This window comes from Tursiops truncatus, chromosome 12 (genome assembly GCF_011762595.2).
Source record: "Tursiops truncatus isolate mTurTru1 chromosome 12, mTurTru1.mat.Y, whole genome shotgun sequence".
Lineage (NCBI taxonomy): Eukaryota > Metazoa > Chordata > Mammalia > Artiodactyla > Delphinidae > Tursiops > Tursiops truncatus.
Window position 1 is genome coordinate 79,128,443 of NC_047045.1, and position 18,408 is coordinate 79,146,850.

Consider the following 18,408-nt stretch of genomic DNA (forward strand, 5'->3'; position numbering starts at 1 on the left):
TCAAGTTCTAAGTGTTTTTCTAAACTTTGGACTATCTATTTTATATATTAGGAAAGATGGAGGAATTTGAAGTGGGCAGGAGGTTGTCATCCAGAGGTAGGTACGGACTTGGGCGTGCGTCATGAGCGTAATGAGTGAATCGGAAGAGTGCTGTGGATGAGTGGAGTGGAAAGGCTTTTCCTAAGGTTTCTGATGAAGACCTTCCTCCAAGAGCTCTGATGCCTGGATTTATGTCAGGCCTTATGAATGGCACTAGTAGTTAGCCAAGGCTCTGTCCTCTCCCTTGACCTCTTCAGTATTTTTATCAGTGCCGTGGAGGGAGGTATGAATGAAATGGCATGCTGATTTAATTGGTGGTTGACGTCAAGATAGGAAATGCAGTTAGTATGTTAGATGTCAGGCCAGAATAGTGACCAGAAACAAGCAAAATGAAAATAAGCAGAGATAAAAATTTTTGCCACTTGAGTCAGCTAACCAGCTGTATAATAGGAGATGGGGGAGGTAGGGTTCTGTCACAGCTGATGGGACGGATCAAGGGCGTGATGAGTCTGTCAAATAATACAGGTACCTGAGGCCAGATTTGTACTAATGTAGGATTTGTCCTAATGTAGGAGAAGAAGCAAAGTCCTCCCCATGATATGTTTTGTGTTAAGAGGACTAAGAACTGGCATATTTTGCTCAGAAAAGGGAAATAGATATAGCTATCTTCAAATATTCTGCGAAAGGATCAAAGTAACAAAACCAATGGGTGTAAATTACAAGGAACAGATTTTTGTTATATAGAAGGAAGAAATTCATAACATTCGTGGTTGCAGACACTTTTAGGGGATTCATACGTACATCATGTATGGACCAATGAGGTTCTTTTCAGTTCTTAGATTCTGTGTTTCATTGATAAATCCTTTATCAGGGTGCCTTAAGAATTGTGTGATCAAATGATAATGTATTAAAGTGCTTTGGAAATGCATGGTAGATGTTGGTCATTATATGATTATGCAGGTCAGGAGGGTCTTTGGTTGGGTTTCTAGAGGATATTATACGAACCTCTGACACTATATGCTAGATTTGAGATGTATATACATCCTGGATGTATTTTTTTTTAAAAAAGAGTGTCCCTAAGAGTTAAGAATCACAGCTTCTGATTGTTACTTTTTATGGGTAGTTGATGGAAATTAGTTTATATACATAGGTAACAACCTATTAATATTTTATTTCTAATCTTAATAATTCTGAAAAGTAAAAATCCAGTGATATTTTAGATTTTAGGATTAGAGATAAAATTTAAAATGTGGTTAGGAAAAAATACTGTGCCTTCTACTCCTGTTTTGTTTAATGATATATATGTGAAAAACAAACTTCTTTATTTAAAACTGTAAATCAAAACATGTTTATTTCAGAGAAAAACTGCTCAAATAAAAGTTGTCTATAATCCCACCTTTACAAAAAAAATTTTTATCATCCCCTTGCCCCCTTCCTTCAGATTTCGTTTTGTGGCTCCACAAATATGTATGTTCCCTGTAACTTGCCTTAAGGAAACCAAACGAAAAACAAAAATATTGACAATGGTCCTCTTTCCAAGTCAGTATATGAGTATTTCGGTTCCTCCCTGCCCCTCCTCTCACGTTGTGAATGGCATCATGGTTAGAGGGCATCAGTAATTTGATGGTTCTTAGAGCCAAGAACAAAACAGCCTTTCCTGCCTTGTCTGATGTCTTAGGATTCCAGTTCTTGGTCCTTCCTGTACCGTTGTAGAATGTGGCAAATATTCCTGACTGACCAGAGGAGAACCTACAGTGTATAGATAACCAAAGTTGAAGTTTCAGTGTTTTAGTTCGAGTCTTAATTAAACAGGCACTATTTTGCCATTAATAGAAGTAAAAAAAAAAAAAGTGGTTTTAGATGCTGGGTTGCATTTTTTTTCTACCTGATTCTCATGATCGTACACAGAGGCGTGATACAGCGGAAGGAAATGTGGACCTGAGTCAGGAGACCTGCACTAGTACTGCAGCCCTGGGCCAGTCCCCGCAGCTCCAAGCCTCCATTACGTCATCTTCGGTAATTGGATTCTGTGGTAGTAGTGACAGTGGTAACTGAGAATCTTGGTATTTTCTGGCTTGAAGGGAATATGAATGAAGTGAGGGGAGAATATTTAGTGCCCCGTGCCTGTTTTTGACTTAAACTGATTTTTTTTTTTTTTTTTTTTTTGCGGTACGCGGGCCTCTCACTGTTGTGGTCTCTCCCGTTGCGGAGCACAGGCTCCGGACGCGCAGGCTCAGCGGCCATGGCTCACGGCCGCAGCCGCTCCGCGGCATGTGGGATCTTCCCGGACCGGGGCACGAACCCGTGTCGCCTCCATCGGCAGGCGGACTCTGCGCCACCAGGGAAGCCCACTTAAACTGATTTTAATGCCATTAGGAGAAGAATTTGACTACTAATGTTGCATTATATATTATCATTGACTTTACGTGCATCTTCTCCATGTGTGTACAGAAATTGCTTAGTGAGTTTTACTTTTTATTTTTGAGAACACTTTATGTGATCAGTCCTCATTCCCAGGCAGTTATGAGGCACCATGATCCTCCTAAGTCATTTGTGCTGTATGCTGAGTGAGACATAAAAAAGTACAAAGCATGGACATTGCCATTTTAGTCTCCTTGGGAGTTAAGAAGTAACACATAAAAATGAAAAAAACGGTACATGAGTTAAATATCAATATAAGGCAACCCAGAAGTCGGTTACAGCCTGCATAGGAGAGATTCTAGCAGGTCCCACAGATAGTGTTACTGGGGTGTGGTCCTTGATCCGGGGCTTGAGTGAGCTTGGGTTTAGACAGGCAAAGAGCAGAGCAGCAGCATCCTCCTGCTTGTGTGTGCTGTGAGTGAGGGTGTAGGTGCGGGGACGGAGGCGGCCGAATGTGGGGCAGCTGTGTCCCGCCCACCCCCATCCCCCAGCAAGCCATGGTAGTGTTCGCAGGATGCCTGGGAAAAAACAGGCATTTTATAGTTATATTTAGACATCATCACAGAAAAGTCAACATAGATTGCCTCGCGATATGACAGCCACTACTTACAGGTCACTCTGGCTGGCCCTGATCGCTATCAACTGAGTTTTCACACAGCTGTAATTCATGCACATCACTCTTAAACATTTGACATTGTTTTAGATGTACTTTTCCATGTCCCTGTCCATTCCACTATGCTGATATATTATGGCTCATTCTCATATTCTACAATCGTTGAATAGCTGGGTTGTTTCAGTTTTCTTCTTTGAACAACTAGTCGCTCTGAGATCCTTTTAGTTCTCACTAATTCAATTTTCATTATAATTATGAGGCAGGTATTTCTCGCATTTAGTGAGTGAGAAAACTAAGAAATAGGCACCAATATTCAGAGTCACACAGTGGTATTAACTGTTGGGATAAGGGTGTGGACCCTCTCTGAGTCCAAAGTCCATGCTTTCCCCACAGGACAGACCATGCTTTCTCCCCTCAGTATTAGAAATCATGTAGCTGCAGACAAATTTGGATAAATAGCACCCCTGCCCCATTCAAGAGGGTATTATAGTTGGAACAAGGTAATAATTTTTGAAGCTTTTGTTTAAAGCTTCTTGTCATAGTGGGCTTCCCTGGCGGCGCAGTGGTTAAGAATCCGCCCGCCAATGCAGGGGACACGGGTTCAATCCCTAGTCTGGGAAGATCCCACATGCCACGGAGCAACTAAGCCCATGCGCCACAACTACTGAGCCTGTGCTCTAGAACCTGTGAGCCACAGCCACTGAGCCCACGTGTCACAACTGGTGAAGCCGACGCGCCTAGAGCCCGTGCTCTGCAACAAGAGAAGCCACCGCAATGAGAAGCCTGCACACTGCAACGAAGAGTAGCCCCCGCTCGCCACAACTAGAGAAAGCACGCATGCAGCAGTGAAGACCCAACAGAGCCAAAAAATAAATAAAATAATAATAATAAAAAAAGCTTCTTGTCATATTATCCTTCAGAAAGAGTTTACCACTGCTTTATACATACTAGTTCAAATACTCGTTGACTCACATTGGGTTTTATTATTTTTGTCATTTCATACGTAATGGAATATTACTTCAAAAGTTTTCTTTGGTTACTGGTAAGACAGAACATTTTCCCAAATAATGATTCAAAAGGGGGAGAGTTTTTCTTTCCTTGAGCTCTTGTTTAATCCAGATATATAGATATGATTATAGATCAAGAAGATGTGATAGTTCTTCTTTCTGTGGGTTTTTCAATGTCTTTTTTCAATTTGTGGTTTAAGGAATTTGGCTGAAAAAATTGTGAAATATTATATTCATAAAGAAACTACTAATAAGATATCCCCTTAACTTGATATTTAGGAGTGAATACGGTTACGTAGATATCTTTATTATAAATACTTGTGTATGTATACTCTGAAAGAGGGATAATGAGGGAATATCTTAGTATAAAAAGCATCTGAAGGATGCTATAATATCTGAATATATATCTGAAGGATGCTAAAAATATATAGGGACTTGTTCTTTAACTTGGATAATCTTTAAAGGGTAGGTGGATTTCCAGGCCAGCCTCTGAAACCCTATTTAACCTATAATACAGCCTAACTGTGCTACCTAATATGTCTAGAATCTATATTCAAATATATATTTAAAAAATTTACTTCGTACTCCTTCTTATTTAGTAGTCCCAGGGATGGGAAACCTTCTGAGACTTTGGAGCATGTAGGCAGCAGTGGCAGCTTGCCAGAAGGAGATCCAGGAAACAGGGTGTGTGTGTGTGTGTGAGAGAGAGAGAGAGAGAGGGAGGGAGAGAGAGAGGGAGGGAGGGAGGGAGAGGGGGAGGGAGAGGGGGAGGGAGAGAGAGTTATAACTCATACATACATAACTACATTTTTTTTTTTTTTTTGCGGTACACGGCCCTCACACTGTTGTGGCCTCTCCTGTTGCGGAGCACAGGCTCTGGACGCGCAGGCTCAGTGGCCATGGCTCACGGGCCCAGCTGCTCCGCGGCATGTGGTATCTTCCCGGACCGGGGCACGAACCCACGTCCCCTGCATCGGTAGGCGGACTCTCAACCACTGTGCCACCAGGGAACCCCCATAACTACATATTTAAATACATACATATCTAAAAACTTACTTGAATAAGGAAGAGTTACAAGAAAGTCTTATCAAGTAATAAAATTCATTAGAAGCTGAGTAACTAAACATAGGCTAGTTATGTTAAGACTTCTTTGGAAATGGGCTGGACACACTGTGACTCTAAAAGCACTTGTCTTATTTTATGGAATTGAAGTCCAAATTGCAGCAGTTGTGGAATGGTAACTAGAAGGGAAAAATGTGCTTGGAATAACATATTTAGAGAAATATTTGAGGACTATTCTTAATGTGGTGGTCTCTGATATAAATTATATGTGAGAATTGAAAATGGTGATACTGGAGAATCAATAGAAGGGTAGATGATAAAAATACAAAGTTGTTTTGGGTTAGATGTGACTATGAGAAGTGAATTGATTTTTGGGAAAGTCTTAGATTTGATCTGGGTTTTGTTTTCTTTAAGGAGAGAGTTGTAAAAAGCAGGGGTTGAGATCCTGCAGTGGTACATATTTAGTGTTAAAAATAGCAAGAGTACACAGTGGGATGAATTTGGATTGTGGTTGATTATTTAATAATAGGCCATAAGGAGAGAAGGTTAAAATTAAATAATTTGCACTGTGTAAGTATCTTGTTTTCATATCTGAATCTCACTGAAAGGCATTTGATGCATTTTGAGAGGTAGAGATAATCTGTGTATTTCATGCTTTCGATTTTCAGAAATCTCAGGGTTAAGCTAACATTTTGACATGGGTGCAAATTAACTGAATTTTAAGTAGGGCTGTGAGAGTTTATGGCAGTGGTGAGAAAGATACTACAAAACAGTTTCAGTCACTGATAAGGTGAATTTGCTGCACTGTTATCTATAGCATTAAAATATAGACATTCCAATCATTCTCCCATTTTAAATTTCTGCTTTAATTAAGCCAGTTTGGGTCGTGCACTATTTAAAGTCAAGTAAGCAGACCTTTCCTATGCCCCGGCTAATTCAGATTGAATGTGAAGATAGGGCTGCCTCGGGCCCCATATTGGAAATTTAGCCTGAAATCTGATTTACTCTCTGTGGGCCATTCATTCACTCTGCGGATTCTAGCATCACCAGCTCAGCCTTGATTTTCACACTTTCATAGAAAGTTTTATTTTATCTTTTGAAAGAAAGTGTGGAAAATCATTACATTTTGCTTTTCTTAGGCATAAATTCTAATTTAAATCATTCTGAGAAAACTTAATTTAGTTTTCAATTTTAGTTTCATTACATGAGGTCACCATGTATGTTTGTATGTTGATTGTGAAGTCACCACAGGTTGTGTAACATCAGTATATTGTTTGAGCAATTTCTGTCACAGTAAGTAAACGTTTTTCTTGGCTGGTGAAAGTAGCACAGTTGAAATTCCATGAAATTGTGAATTTTGAGCGGAGCTGTTTGGCCTACACATATCTTCATTCAGGTGAGATCAGTTCCTGGCAAATTCCTATGAACCCCTCAGGACTAAGCTCAGGTATTTCTATAGGTGGGCTTTGTGAGAACTCAGACCCACTGGCGTGCTCTCTCCTCACGGCCCCTTCAGGATGTCTGCTGGGCTGCACTGTCATCTTTGTTCAGCCTGTTCACCTCTCCAGGACAGCCACCGACACTTGTCCACTTTTTGCTTCCAGTGTCCTGCGTAGTGCACACGGTAGATGCTTAGTAAATGTGTGATGAGTGGGTTACTCAAGTCATTGAAATGAGCACCAGGGTACCCCTAAGAAGGAGGGAGGGCAGAGACTGCGGGCAGCCTTGGGGGATGTGTAGGACTGGGGCTTCTTTTTTTTTTTTTACATCTTTATTGGAGTATAATTGCTTGATTGGGGCTTCTTGTAGCTTTCCCGCCTTGGGTTTGGGGTCTACACTCCTGGCTCCCCCTCACCTCCTATTCATGCCCAGCTCCCGGTCTTCCAGGAGCTGCCCTCACCTCTGCAACGAGACTGCCCTCGCCCAGCTCAGCAGTTACCTCCCAGTCACGAGGCATAGCCAGAGCTTCAGCCCTCACCTGTCGGACTCCTGGGCTGCAGTTGGCATGTTGCGACACCTGCTCCCTTCTCCTCCATAGCACTGTGCTCTCTACAACCTCTAACTACATTTTCTGACCATTCTTTTGGCCTAGTTGTGGCCTCCTTTTCCCTTCTACCTTCTGTTCTCTTTTCATATATTCTTCCTGGGTAGAGTCCTTCAGTTTTATGTGCTTCATATTAATGAATTCATCCAGTATTTACTGAGGAGTTACTGTGTGCCAGGTGCACTGTTTGACTTGTGTCCTGGAGATATAATGTGAGTGAGTAAAACAGGAGTCGCCGCCTCCAGGAGCATGTATTCTCTGTATGCTGACTTCCCTATTTATGATTCTGGGTCAGACCTTCCTCCCCAAGTTGGCTCTTCCTTCTGGATATTTTCACCTGGATTTCCTTACAGGAACCTCAGTTTTAATATGCAGAATACTAAAGGCTCCCGCCCCCTGGGGAGGGTTGATCTGCTTCTACTACTGCATGCTGTCTCACCTGGTGTCTTATCTGTTAAGCCACCCTTGACACCTGTCTTCCATCACTCACAAGTCGTGCTGTGTTGCCATTCTCTTACTTGAATCTGGGCTTGCTTTTGCCCAGCGCTGCTACCAGCCCAGGACCTCAGCTCCCCTGCCTCTGTGGCAGCCCACCCTGGCTCCGGGCAGCTGGCAAGAGAGTGGTCCTTGCGGAAGGCGGATCTGACTCTATAGTTCTGTTAAAAGCACCCGGTGGTTTATCCCCAAGGTACAGTCTGAAGCCTTTAAAATGGCACGTAAGGCTCACCCATCTACTGGCTTCTGCCTGCTCCAGCTGCCGCTTGGCTTCTTGGATCTAAACTGCTTATGTTTCCTCACACACGCCAGGCAGCTCAGCTCCCTCGAGCCTGTGCTTTATGCCGTTTCTTCTGCTCCGTGGTACTCTGTGCCCTGGCCCTCCCCACCTTGAACGTGGCTTCTTCCATTTACCCTGCTAATCTTCAAGCCTTCCTGAGAGTCCCCGTGTACTCAGTGTGAACATAGAGTCTGGCACACAGTAGGCATCAGTATATGGTTTTGGAAGGAAGGAAGGAGGGATCTGTAGGCCTTTGTAGCACCGCGGTGAGGGACTTCCGCCACCACCGCTTTGCTCCTTTGAAGCACCCAGGGCATGAAAGCGCAGACTGAGGCTCCAGTTCGGCTCTCCTGAATGGCCTTGGCCCTGAGGCCCATGGGCTGACTCACCAAGCCAAAAATAAAACTCAAAGTCTAGTTTTGAACTGGTTATGTTTGGTGAGACGCTTACTTGCATGGAGAAGGTGGCTTGTGACTCACAGTCTGGGTGCTTATTCATGTGCACTAGTGATCTTTGAAAATTTTTACCCTAGACATTCTGTGTTATCTGAAATCTATCCTTTCACTTTCTAATGAGCACTCAGATGCATTAATGTTTGATCAGGACTTGCAGACTCAGGTCTAAAATAAAGTAATTGTTCTAAGAATACTTTGAAGTCAGAAAGGGTTCCTAACCACTCGCTGTGCTTTGCCTTTGTTACTAGTAAGCTAAAAGGAGCTGGGTGAGATTAACTCATGCCCGTTTCCTGTATGCATAGTAGAATTTTAGATGAACGCGAAATCTTTCCTTATATTGTTTGCTCCAGATCCCTCTTAATTATTAAAGCCTTACTAAAAGTAAAAAATTAAATGTCTTATATCCACCTAGGTTTTTTTCTTAATGTTTTTCTGGGTTTTATTTGTCAGGTCATCGTTTTTAATATTTTCAAAAGAAAGGATAGTTGCGTTTATAATGTATACGTTAGCATAGCAAACTTTCTGCCTTTGTAATAATGACTTAATAAGCCTACTTCTTCGTGTATTTCTTCACAGGGCAGCCCAATGGATCCCATGGTGATGAAGAGACCTCAGCTGTATGGGATGGGCAGTAACCCTCATTCTCAGCCACAGCAGAGCAGCCCTTACCCGGCAGGTTCCTACGGCCCCCCAGGCCCACAGCGGTATCCGATTGGCATTCAAGGTCGGACCCCAGGGGCCATGGGAGGAATGCAGTACCCACAGCAGCAGGTTTGTGCTAGTTTTTACTCCACTTCCCCGCACAGTTGGTCCTAGTTTTGTCTTTGTCTTTTACTGTCTACCGAAGATTAGTTTTGAGAGTATTGGGGGGGGCATTTCACTGATTTTTCTCTACTTTTTAAAAGATTTCATAGTTTCTTGAAATAATCACAGGTACAATGTTTCCCACCCTCTCTTTTAAAGAAAGAAAAGTGACCTTCTTAGAGCAAAGTGGACAGAATTCCTGTTTGGTAGAAAGCCTGTGTTACCAGCTATATTTGAAAGATTGACTGTGTCCTCATTTTGCAGCAAATTATATAGATCTAAGCCCCAAAGTGAACTTGGCTTTCTAATATTTCTGATGTCAGACAGTGTCAAATTTTGAGCTGTGAATAAACTTCTTAGGGTGAAGTTTTAAGTTATTTAAAGGTCCTTCTCATAAAGATGGCATCAGCTTAAAAGTTTTTTTAGTCTCCCCAGAAGTTATTTTGCTTTTATTTCTTGACGTATTTCTTCTGTATCTTTTGAAAAAAAAGATTTCTGTATTTCTTATAAGAGAATTTGATGTGTATCAATTTTCGTAGGTTTGAATGGGTTTTGTGTTTTTACATAAACAAAAAAGAGTTTTTCTTCTTTTAAAAAAAAATATTCTTCTCCTTTTTCTCTAGAATCAAATAGTTGAAGTTACCTTAAATGACCATCTACCTTCTGGCAGTAGTAAGCCTACAGTCTCTTGGATACTGGAGAGTATATCCTTGTAATGTTGCCATGAGGAGAGTCAGACTTGTTTTAGGGTATTTCGTTTCTAGGAGCACCAGAAAGGCTGATTTATAAATTCCCGCACCATGCCTTTAACCTGGTGGTGCATCGGGTTGATGCCCTGCTTGTTTTCCTGCCTCCAGATAGGTTATTCCACAGTGTTGCCAAGCAACCCGTTCCAGAGTTTCACAGTACTTCCTCTCAGGAAATTCTTCCCCATGTTTGACCAAAAATCACTGTGGAAAAAAGGTTGGATAGAACTTTTGTTCTCTCTGAAGTGAATGTGGAGAATGATATATTTTATATGCTCCATAGCTGTGTCCTAAAAGTTCACAGATAAATGACACTTCAGCCCTGTCTTTTTAGAGACCGAAAATTGTCTTTCCTCTTTATCTTAATTTGTCCTTTGGCGATATTTTTATGTTAAGGCAGTTGTAAGGAAAGATAGAAGCAGCTCAGCCTTTGAATCCCAGCTATTGATTCTTTAAATGGCCTTCGTTATTGTCAGAAGTTCTCACCCCTTGTTTATTAAAGATTGGCCACTCAGAATTTTAGCAGTCAGTTGCATACTTAATTGTATTGTAATTTGATTCAACATTACTCCTTTCTTCCAGTAATACTTTGCTGCCTAGAGTAAAATTCTTTAGTTGAGGCTGCTATTTATGAGAGGGAGTTAATTTGTAAATGATTGAAAAGTAAGATGAGAGTTGTGATTTTTTTTTTTCCTCTCTCTTTCTCTCTTCCTTTTATTTTATTTTACTTATTTTTACGTTTTAAAGCTAATTTTCCCTTAGTTGAGGGGAAGAAGGCCCAGGCAGCCAGCCGAATAGAGTCCTGATTCTGCTCTACAGCTGATTTCTTTGGGGCTCTGACAGTTCTGTATGATACTCTGGCCACAGGAAGAGAGTAGAGACAGAAGGGCAGTGAGAAATAGCAGGACGGGTGGAGGGAAGTAGATGCCGCCACTCCCTGTTCCTGCACCTTCCTCTCCACCATGTTTTCCTGAAGGGAAATTCGAGAGTCATTTCAAAAGGAGCTGTTCATGGCAAGCTACCTTTTTCTCTGAATGAGTTAAAGTCTTATTCGAAGTTTAAGACGTTGGTTTATTTTGCAGTCCCAAAGTGGGAATCTAACAAATGGAGAGGTTGAAGAATGATCACCTAGGAATATTTTTTTCATTATTTTCTTCCCACATATGTAAGGCTAAAAGTAGAGGACATACACAGTTACATAGAATAACCTTAGTTTTCTTAGCTTTTCTGTTTTATTTCATCCTGGTGGATTTACATACTTTCAAAATCCAGTAACTCTCAGATTTATTTGAAGGGACAAATTGATAAAGGTTACCCACCAAGTATTTTAGCAAATTTTTAATTAAGATTTTAGATTAGGTATTTTACTACTAACCCAAAAAAATGCCTAATTCTGATTAAACACAGATCTTTCTGATAATGAAAGAAAAGTAGGGTATCTGGTAAGAAATGGAATGCCCTGGCTGTCACACTTCCATATTGAGTTAATCATAATCGGACGTTCTAAATAATCTTTATTGCTTTTTTACTTTTTCATTTAGTTATAATATGACCTTGAAGTATTGTTTTTTTGTTTTGAAACCTAAAAGGCTAAAAAGAACTGCTAATGCATTTCTGAATGTGTGTAACATTTTAAAGGGGACACACAGCATAGTACCAAGTTCATGTGATCAGTTAGGTGTAGGCTAATTAATAGCTTTGGAAAGGAAAAGAAATAATGTGGGTTTTGGTAAAGGTTATTAGAACACGTTTATTTTTTTAGCTTTAGTCTGTGTCCTTTGGTGAGGAATTTTCGGTGAGTTGCTTTATTTGCGAATTTTGGATAATTATAAACTTGGTCCACAAACAAGGTCCTGGCACAGTGATTGGCTGCCAGTCCTATCCGTCTTCTCTTAGTGCTGATATAATTGGCTAAGCATTGTTGTGGTCACGGCTGGTAATGTTCTTCAGGGAAAAAACTGGAAGATAATGATGACATTGAGTTTTTATTGAGTGGACATCACCACCTAGGCATGACTTTACTTTGGACGGCCTCCAAAGCTTTCTGTGCTTGGTTTGTGAACCTCTAATGAGCTGAATCCAGTTCATTTAATATTGCTCATATATTTCTGCAAAGGATTAAAATGTAGGAATTCAAGTTTGTATGTTGAGTTGCCCACTTACTAGCTGAGTGGTAAGTTGTCTTTGGCTCAGGGGTCACAGTTTGATTCCTGGCTGGCGTTCTACTCCTGTGACAGGAATTTTAAATGAGTATTCTGTTAGAAAGAACCACAGTGCTTATATGAAATTTAACATGCATAGTATCACTGCTTACTTTTTGTCTCGGAGAGCTAGGGGGAACTGGCCACTGAGTGTTGGATTTTAGTATTAACCTGGGGATTCTTGATTTGTATGGTGACAATTTTATTTTTGAACTGTACTCATGACTGGGTCTTCGAAGCATGATGTGATAATAGTACATCGTTTTGGTATTTATTAACTGGAACTAGACTTGTGGTCTTTCACTTGCTGATTCTCTCACATCATCAGACAAATACATGGTAAACAGATTAGTTTTGCACCGTGTCCTAAAAACTAGTCTCCTTGGGTTTTTATTGAGCTGAGAGGGGAAATGAATTTTCTGTGCCTCTGTGGAGAATGTTCTGCCTCTAGGCTCCTGGAATTCAAATCTGGGGATGGTTAACAGAAGTACACTGGTTGATTTCATCTAATACGGAGCTACACAGAGGATGTATAATCTTTAAGGTTACTAGAATCTAACTCTGAGTTTTTTAGATTTTGTTTTTTTAAACTTAGACACCAATGTATCCTTTGCTTGATCGGGGATGTGGGTGAGCAAATGTTTTATTTCATTTTTCTTGTCCTTTGTGATCATAAATGTATACATAGGCCTATGCTGACTTGCTTTAAAAAAGATTTGTCATATAAAAGAAATAACACCGAGAAGAAATAGGTTACAGAAGCGAAGTTATATTTATTTGTGTCAAGCTGATTTCAATTATGTGGTCTGAGATTTTTCTCGAGTTATCAAGTGTTATTGGACTGGTATTTTAACTCTCCATATCTTGTTGCAGATGTTTGTATAACCTGATACCTGTTGGAATTATAAAACCAGGGAAGGAGAAAAAGGGCAAAGTGAGAGATGTATAAGTTCATGAGTGCTTCTGCAATGGGAAAACATGACTTTTTAGTTTTTAAACACATCTGTATTGCGAAGACCTTTACAACAAGAATATGGAATATAATTATTGCTTTGAAAAATATCGTGGCAAAATTAAATAGAACTTGTTATTTTTGTTAAGGTGACCCATCTGAACTTATCACTTTCAATCTGAATAACAACTGAATTAAACACCAAGGTTGTTTTGAAAAAGGCTTTAAAAATGAATAGGTGTTTTAATTTGTGCCTTTATCCTCTACACCCTTTGGATGTGTCTATTTTGCTGTGTGTTTTTTGAGTAGAATATTTATTTCAGAACATAAGCATTTTCTTTGGTACCATCTTAACAGCCAAAACACTTCTTCCAACGCACATATTTATTTTGGCAGCAGATGTTTCTAAAAGGAGACAAACATTACAATTGTTTGGCTAAAATAAATGTTTTCCTTGGGGTTATTAAGGAGCCAGGTGAATTCTAGAGTTCCCACCTGTGTTACTTTATATTGTTAATCTATTCTGAAAAAAAATTGCTTTTTAAAATACAGTTAAAATTATGTTTTAATATAGTTTTAACAATGTTTCTGAAAAGTAAGGAAGAATGGAGTGAGAAGGACTGGTTAAAAGAGTTTTTTTTTTTTTTTTTTTTTTTGCGGTACGCGGGCCTCTCACTGCTGTGGCCCCTCCCATTGCGGAGCACAGGCTCCGGACGCGCAGGCTCAGCAGCCATGGCTCACGGGCCCAGCCGCTCCGCGGCATGTGGGATCTTCCCAGACCGGGGCACGAACCCGTGTCGCCTCCATCGGCAGGCGGACTCTCAACCACTGCGCCACCAGGGAAGCCCTAAAAGAGTTTTTTGACATGAAATGTTTATTTAGACTTACTCTCTGAATCCTAAGTGTGAATTCAATAGTCAGGGCTTAATTTTAGTTTTCTCTAAAACAGAGCTGAGACTTCCTATTTAAGGAGCATAATAGGGTGTGATAGGATGAGAAAGGAAGGCTTGACGTAGTGAAATAAAGGAAGGCTTAACATAATGGAGAGGAATGGGTGCCTAGTGTCTGTTTTACCTTCAGAGTCTTAATTTTTTGATAGTTTGTATTCACTCAGAGACATCTACCTGTACTAAATAATATATTAAACATGTATTTTACATGTATATAGATATATACACATATAAACAAACAAATCAATAAGATGAAGGTAAACTTTTTGGCCAGTAAAATAGTGAATGCTTTGAGATTTCTTCTGCTGTGTTATTCACAGCATTTTTATATACGCATGTTCTGTTCTAAGAGAGTTGGAGCCAAGCTGCTTTGCCTGTATACCTGAAACGTTTGGAGTTTTTTTTAGCGGGTTGCAGATTGTATAAATAATGGCCTTTTGTTGGCCACATTTTGTCTTGATTTCCTCACTTGTTCTTCATCAGTGAATATGAAGGTATATAAGCTTTACACCTCACATTTCTGCTTCCAAGTAGATAGCAGATGCTACTGTCTTTGATGCCAAAGTTCCCTGTAGATGGAGTTTTGTACCAAGAAAATATTTTTGAAAAGATCTCTAGATATGGTAATTTTTAGTTGTGCTTTAAAATTTAAATTTCTGGACTATTTAACTGGTTTTATTTACTTCTTATATTGTAGTTGAATTTCAACATATTTTGAAGCATTCAGTGTGACATTCTTAACAGAGGTGTGTTAGAAGAGGTTAAATTTTAGGTTAAATATAAAGTTTTAAATCTTCAGCCTTTTTTCTTAAAAATGAGGGAAGACCAGGTTTTATACTTGAAAGTTTAATGAGAAAATGTGAAATGATTTCTCTTGTAGTTTGGAAAACTACTTTTTTAAAATAATTAATTAATTAATTTAATTTTTGGCTGCATTGGGTCTTCGTTGCTGAGTGCGGGCTTTCTCTAGTTGTGGCAAGCGGGGGCTACTCTTTGTTGTGGTGCGCGGGCTTCTCATTGCAGTGGCTTCTCTTGTTGCGGAGCATGGGCTCTAGGCATGCGGGCTTCAGTAGTTGTGGCACACGGGCTTCAGTAGCTGTGGCACGTGGGCTCTAGAGCGCAGGCTCAGTAATTGGGGCGCAGGGACTTACCTGCTCCGCGGCATGTGGGACCTTCCCAGACCAGGGCTCGAACCCGCATCCCCTGCATTGGCAGGCAGATTCTTAACCACTGCGCCACCAGGGAAGTCCTGGAAAGCTACTTTTATATTAGGAAGTTTATACTGATGTGTGTGTGTGTATATTTTTTATTATTATTTTTTAACCTGGACATTTACATTGTCCTAGAAATTTTAAAGGTTACATACAGTGTACAGTGCCTATTCTCTGCTGGTAGCTTATTCTGTTTTTTCATTTACATATGAGTTCTGTGTATTTTACATATCTAGACATTCAACCTAAAATATCTGTTAAGCTTTTCTATTATATTTTTATTTTTGAAATGTAAAACTCAAGTATACGTTTTAGGCAGCGTTATAATCACCTGGATATTTAAATACATTTGGTTTATTTGCTTTCATCAAAGAAACATTTAGTGTGATATTTATGTTAAAATTCAGTTAAAGCTAACAGTTGATAACAGTAAAATCAACCAACCACATTCCTTCACAGCTCCCTGAAAAGCAAACGGTAAAAACAAAAATACCAGAAGATAAATCGAAAGTTAAACTAAGTGGCTTAGCTTAGGCCAGTGGTTCTCCAACTTTGCCGAAGGTTAGACTCTCCTACAGAGCTTTGATACCTCCCAGGTGGATGCCCATATCAATGGCATCTGAATGTAAAAGCTTCCCTCTTTCTAAGCTCCACAGGTGACTCCTGTGCAGCTAGGGTTAACAAGCAGGCGTCAGAGATAGACACAGAAGCAGCTTCCTGACCTGCAGGTGTACGCCCTGGGTGCTTGCTCTCCAGCCCTCCTCCAGTGAGTCAGAAACTCACCACTGCTTAAAGGGAAGAAATGTGGCCAGAACCAGGAGTTGGGACAGTTCAGTCCTTGTCGGTTAATGCTTAATCTATGTGCAATACTGGAAAAATCAGTATCTCACTCTGCTCATCTGCTAAATGAGTTTGACTGTAAGATCTCCCAGCTTGGATTTTCCCTTTAAGATAATAGTAAGTTAATGTCTTTTTATTTTAGTTTTAGAGTTTAGAGTCTTGTCATTTCAAATACAGTCTGGTGAAATTTAAGGGTTAACGCTTGACAAGTTGTATTAGTACAGCTACTAACCCAAATTCTTTAAAATTCTTTCTAAAGGGGAAAGAGATTAGCTCAAAGATTTAGCAAATTGTTGTAATCAGTACAATAAATTATCTTCTAACTTTTTTTTTCAATACATTCATTTATTTATTTTTGGCTGCGTTGGGTCTTCGTTGCTGAGCATGGGTTTTCTCTAGTTGCAGCGAGTGGGGGCTACTCTTCATGGTGGTGTGTGGGCTTCTCATTGTGGTGGCTTCTCTTGTTGCAGAGCACGGGCTCTAGGTGCGCGGGCTCAGTAGTTGTGGCACGTGGGCTCAGTAGTTGTGGCTCATGGGCTCTAGAGCACAGGCTCAGTAGTTGTGGTGCACGGGCTTAGTTGCTCTGCGGCATGTGGGATCTTCCTGGCCCAGGGCTCGAACCTGTGTCCCCTGCGTTGGCAGGCGATTCTTAACCACTGGGCCACCAGGGAAGTCCCCTAATTTATTATTTTTAAAGTGAAAATTTTCTCAGAGAAACTCTTGCTTCTGAATACCTGGTGTGTGTTAGATATGTAGAATGTTATTTTTTTTAATATGTAGAAAATCTTAAGTTTGAGGTGCTAACTTTACTTGGAGTCACAAAAAGAATCAAAGAGAGCCAGTAATTACTTACACATTTTACACACTATTACTTTCTAAGTAGTTCTGAAAATAGTGTATACTGTACAACATTGGGATAAACTGTGTACAGTGAATTCTTAATGGAAATAATAAGTTTTAAAAGATTTGTCCTGTGCCGTTACTTCAACTCCTCTTTCACCTCCACAAAGAAGAGCTGGATGGCTTTGTTTTTGTATTTTAAAACAGGTTTTTTCCTAAGGGTAAAGGAAGTCTCTTCTTTTATATTAGTGGAAGAAAGTTAAATTCTTTCTGGTAAAAAGTTGTTTATGGCAGTTTGATTATTTTTATATGCAACAAATCTATTAAGGCCATTTGCCCTTACAGTTTTGAAAATAGCTATAAAAGTTAAAACTGTAGTTGTGAATGGAATTAGAAGAACACTTTAGTAGAGAGGGAGAAGAGAAAGAAGGTGGGTGGAAGCATGAAGGGAAGAGGGGATTACAAGGAGAAAAAGCAGGAAGCCACAGCAGCCTTGCTTTTCTCAGTGGGACTGTGTGGACGCCTCACTAGCACTGGGGACCTTGCTCAGTCCAGGTTTCTCTGAGCTCAAGAGGAACTCCCTACGTGGAGCCAGGTGTTAGAAAGTTCCTGGAAATGCTGGAGCTGAGACTTGAGTGTGGTTAGTGTGTGTATATAACATGAACATCCCTTGCCTACTAACAAAGTCCGAAACCCAAGATTGGTAACTGTCTACAGCAGCAGGCATTACGCAGCTTCCCATTTCCTACAAAAAAGTGTGTTTAATCTAGAAAACAGATTGTTCCAAAGATTTAAGCAAATTGGTCTCCCTTTATTGGTATTAAATCATTAAGAGTATACGCTTTTTTTTTAATTAACTACCAAACAGACCAATGGAATTGGCTCTTCAGGGTTAGTCAAAGGCACTGCCTTTGTTCTAGACAACATCAAACATTCAGAAACAAAAAGTAAGATGAATAGCAAAAAAAAAAAAAAAAAACCCAAAAAACAAACCCAGAAAGTACTGGAATAAAAATGCAAAAAAATCTATCGTTGCTGAGGTAATTAAGTTTTACTTAATGGTCCTGAGACTGAAAAAATCGAGTTCTACCTGGATGGTTGTAGGAGCTGGTCCCAAGGAGGGCTGGAGAGATGTCTGCTGGGAAGGGAACACCAATTTGAGATGTTTCCACAGAAAAGACAGCCAAGCAGGGACGGTTTCCCAACACTAAAAGTAAAAAGTTCCTTTTTAATCAATATCATCATCATCATTGCTGCCAGAGAGAACTGCGGAAGAGCTGAGGGTCAGAATAATTGTTGGTCTGTGGGCTTCAGAATATTCCTTAAAACAGTCAGCCATGGGGCTTCCGTGGTGGCGCAGTGGTTGGGAGTCTGCCTGCCGATGCAGGGGACACGGGTTCGTGCCCCGGTCCGGGAAGATCCCACATGCCGCGGAGCGGCTGCGCCCG

The 18,408-nt window shown here is 40.4% G+C and overlaps 1 protein-coding gene across 9 annotated transcripts in view; it reads left to right on the plus strand.

Moving 5' to 3' along the window:
- The window catches only part of ARID1B (AT-rich interaction domain 1B), a 411,398-nt gene that overhangs the window by 41,429 nt on the left and 351,561 nt on the right, over positions 1–18,408 (plus strand). For 6 of the 9 annotated variants that reach the window (XM_073789769.1, XM_073789773.1, XM_073789768.1 and 3 more), the window contains exon 2: positions 8,993–9,187. In XM_073789769.1, the coding sequence (XP_073645870.1) occupies positions 8,993–9,187 (195 nt within the window). Of the gene's footprint in view, positions 1–74; positions 97–8,992; positions 9,188–18,408 lie in introns of those variants that run through there. The other 3 variants (XM_073789770.1, XM_073789772.1, XM_033867884.2) reach the window with 2 other exon arrangements.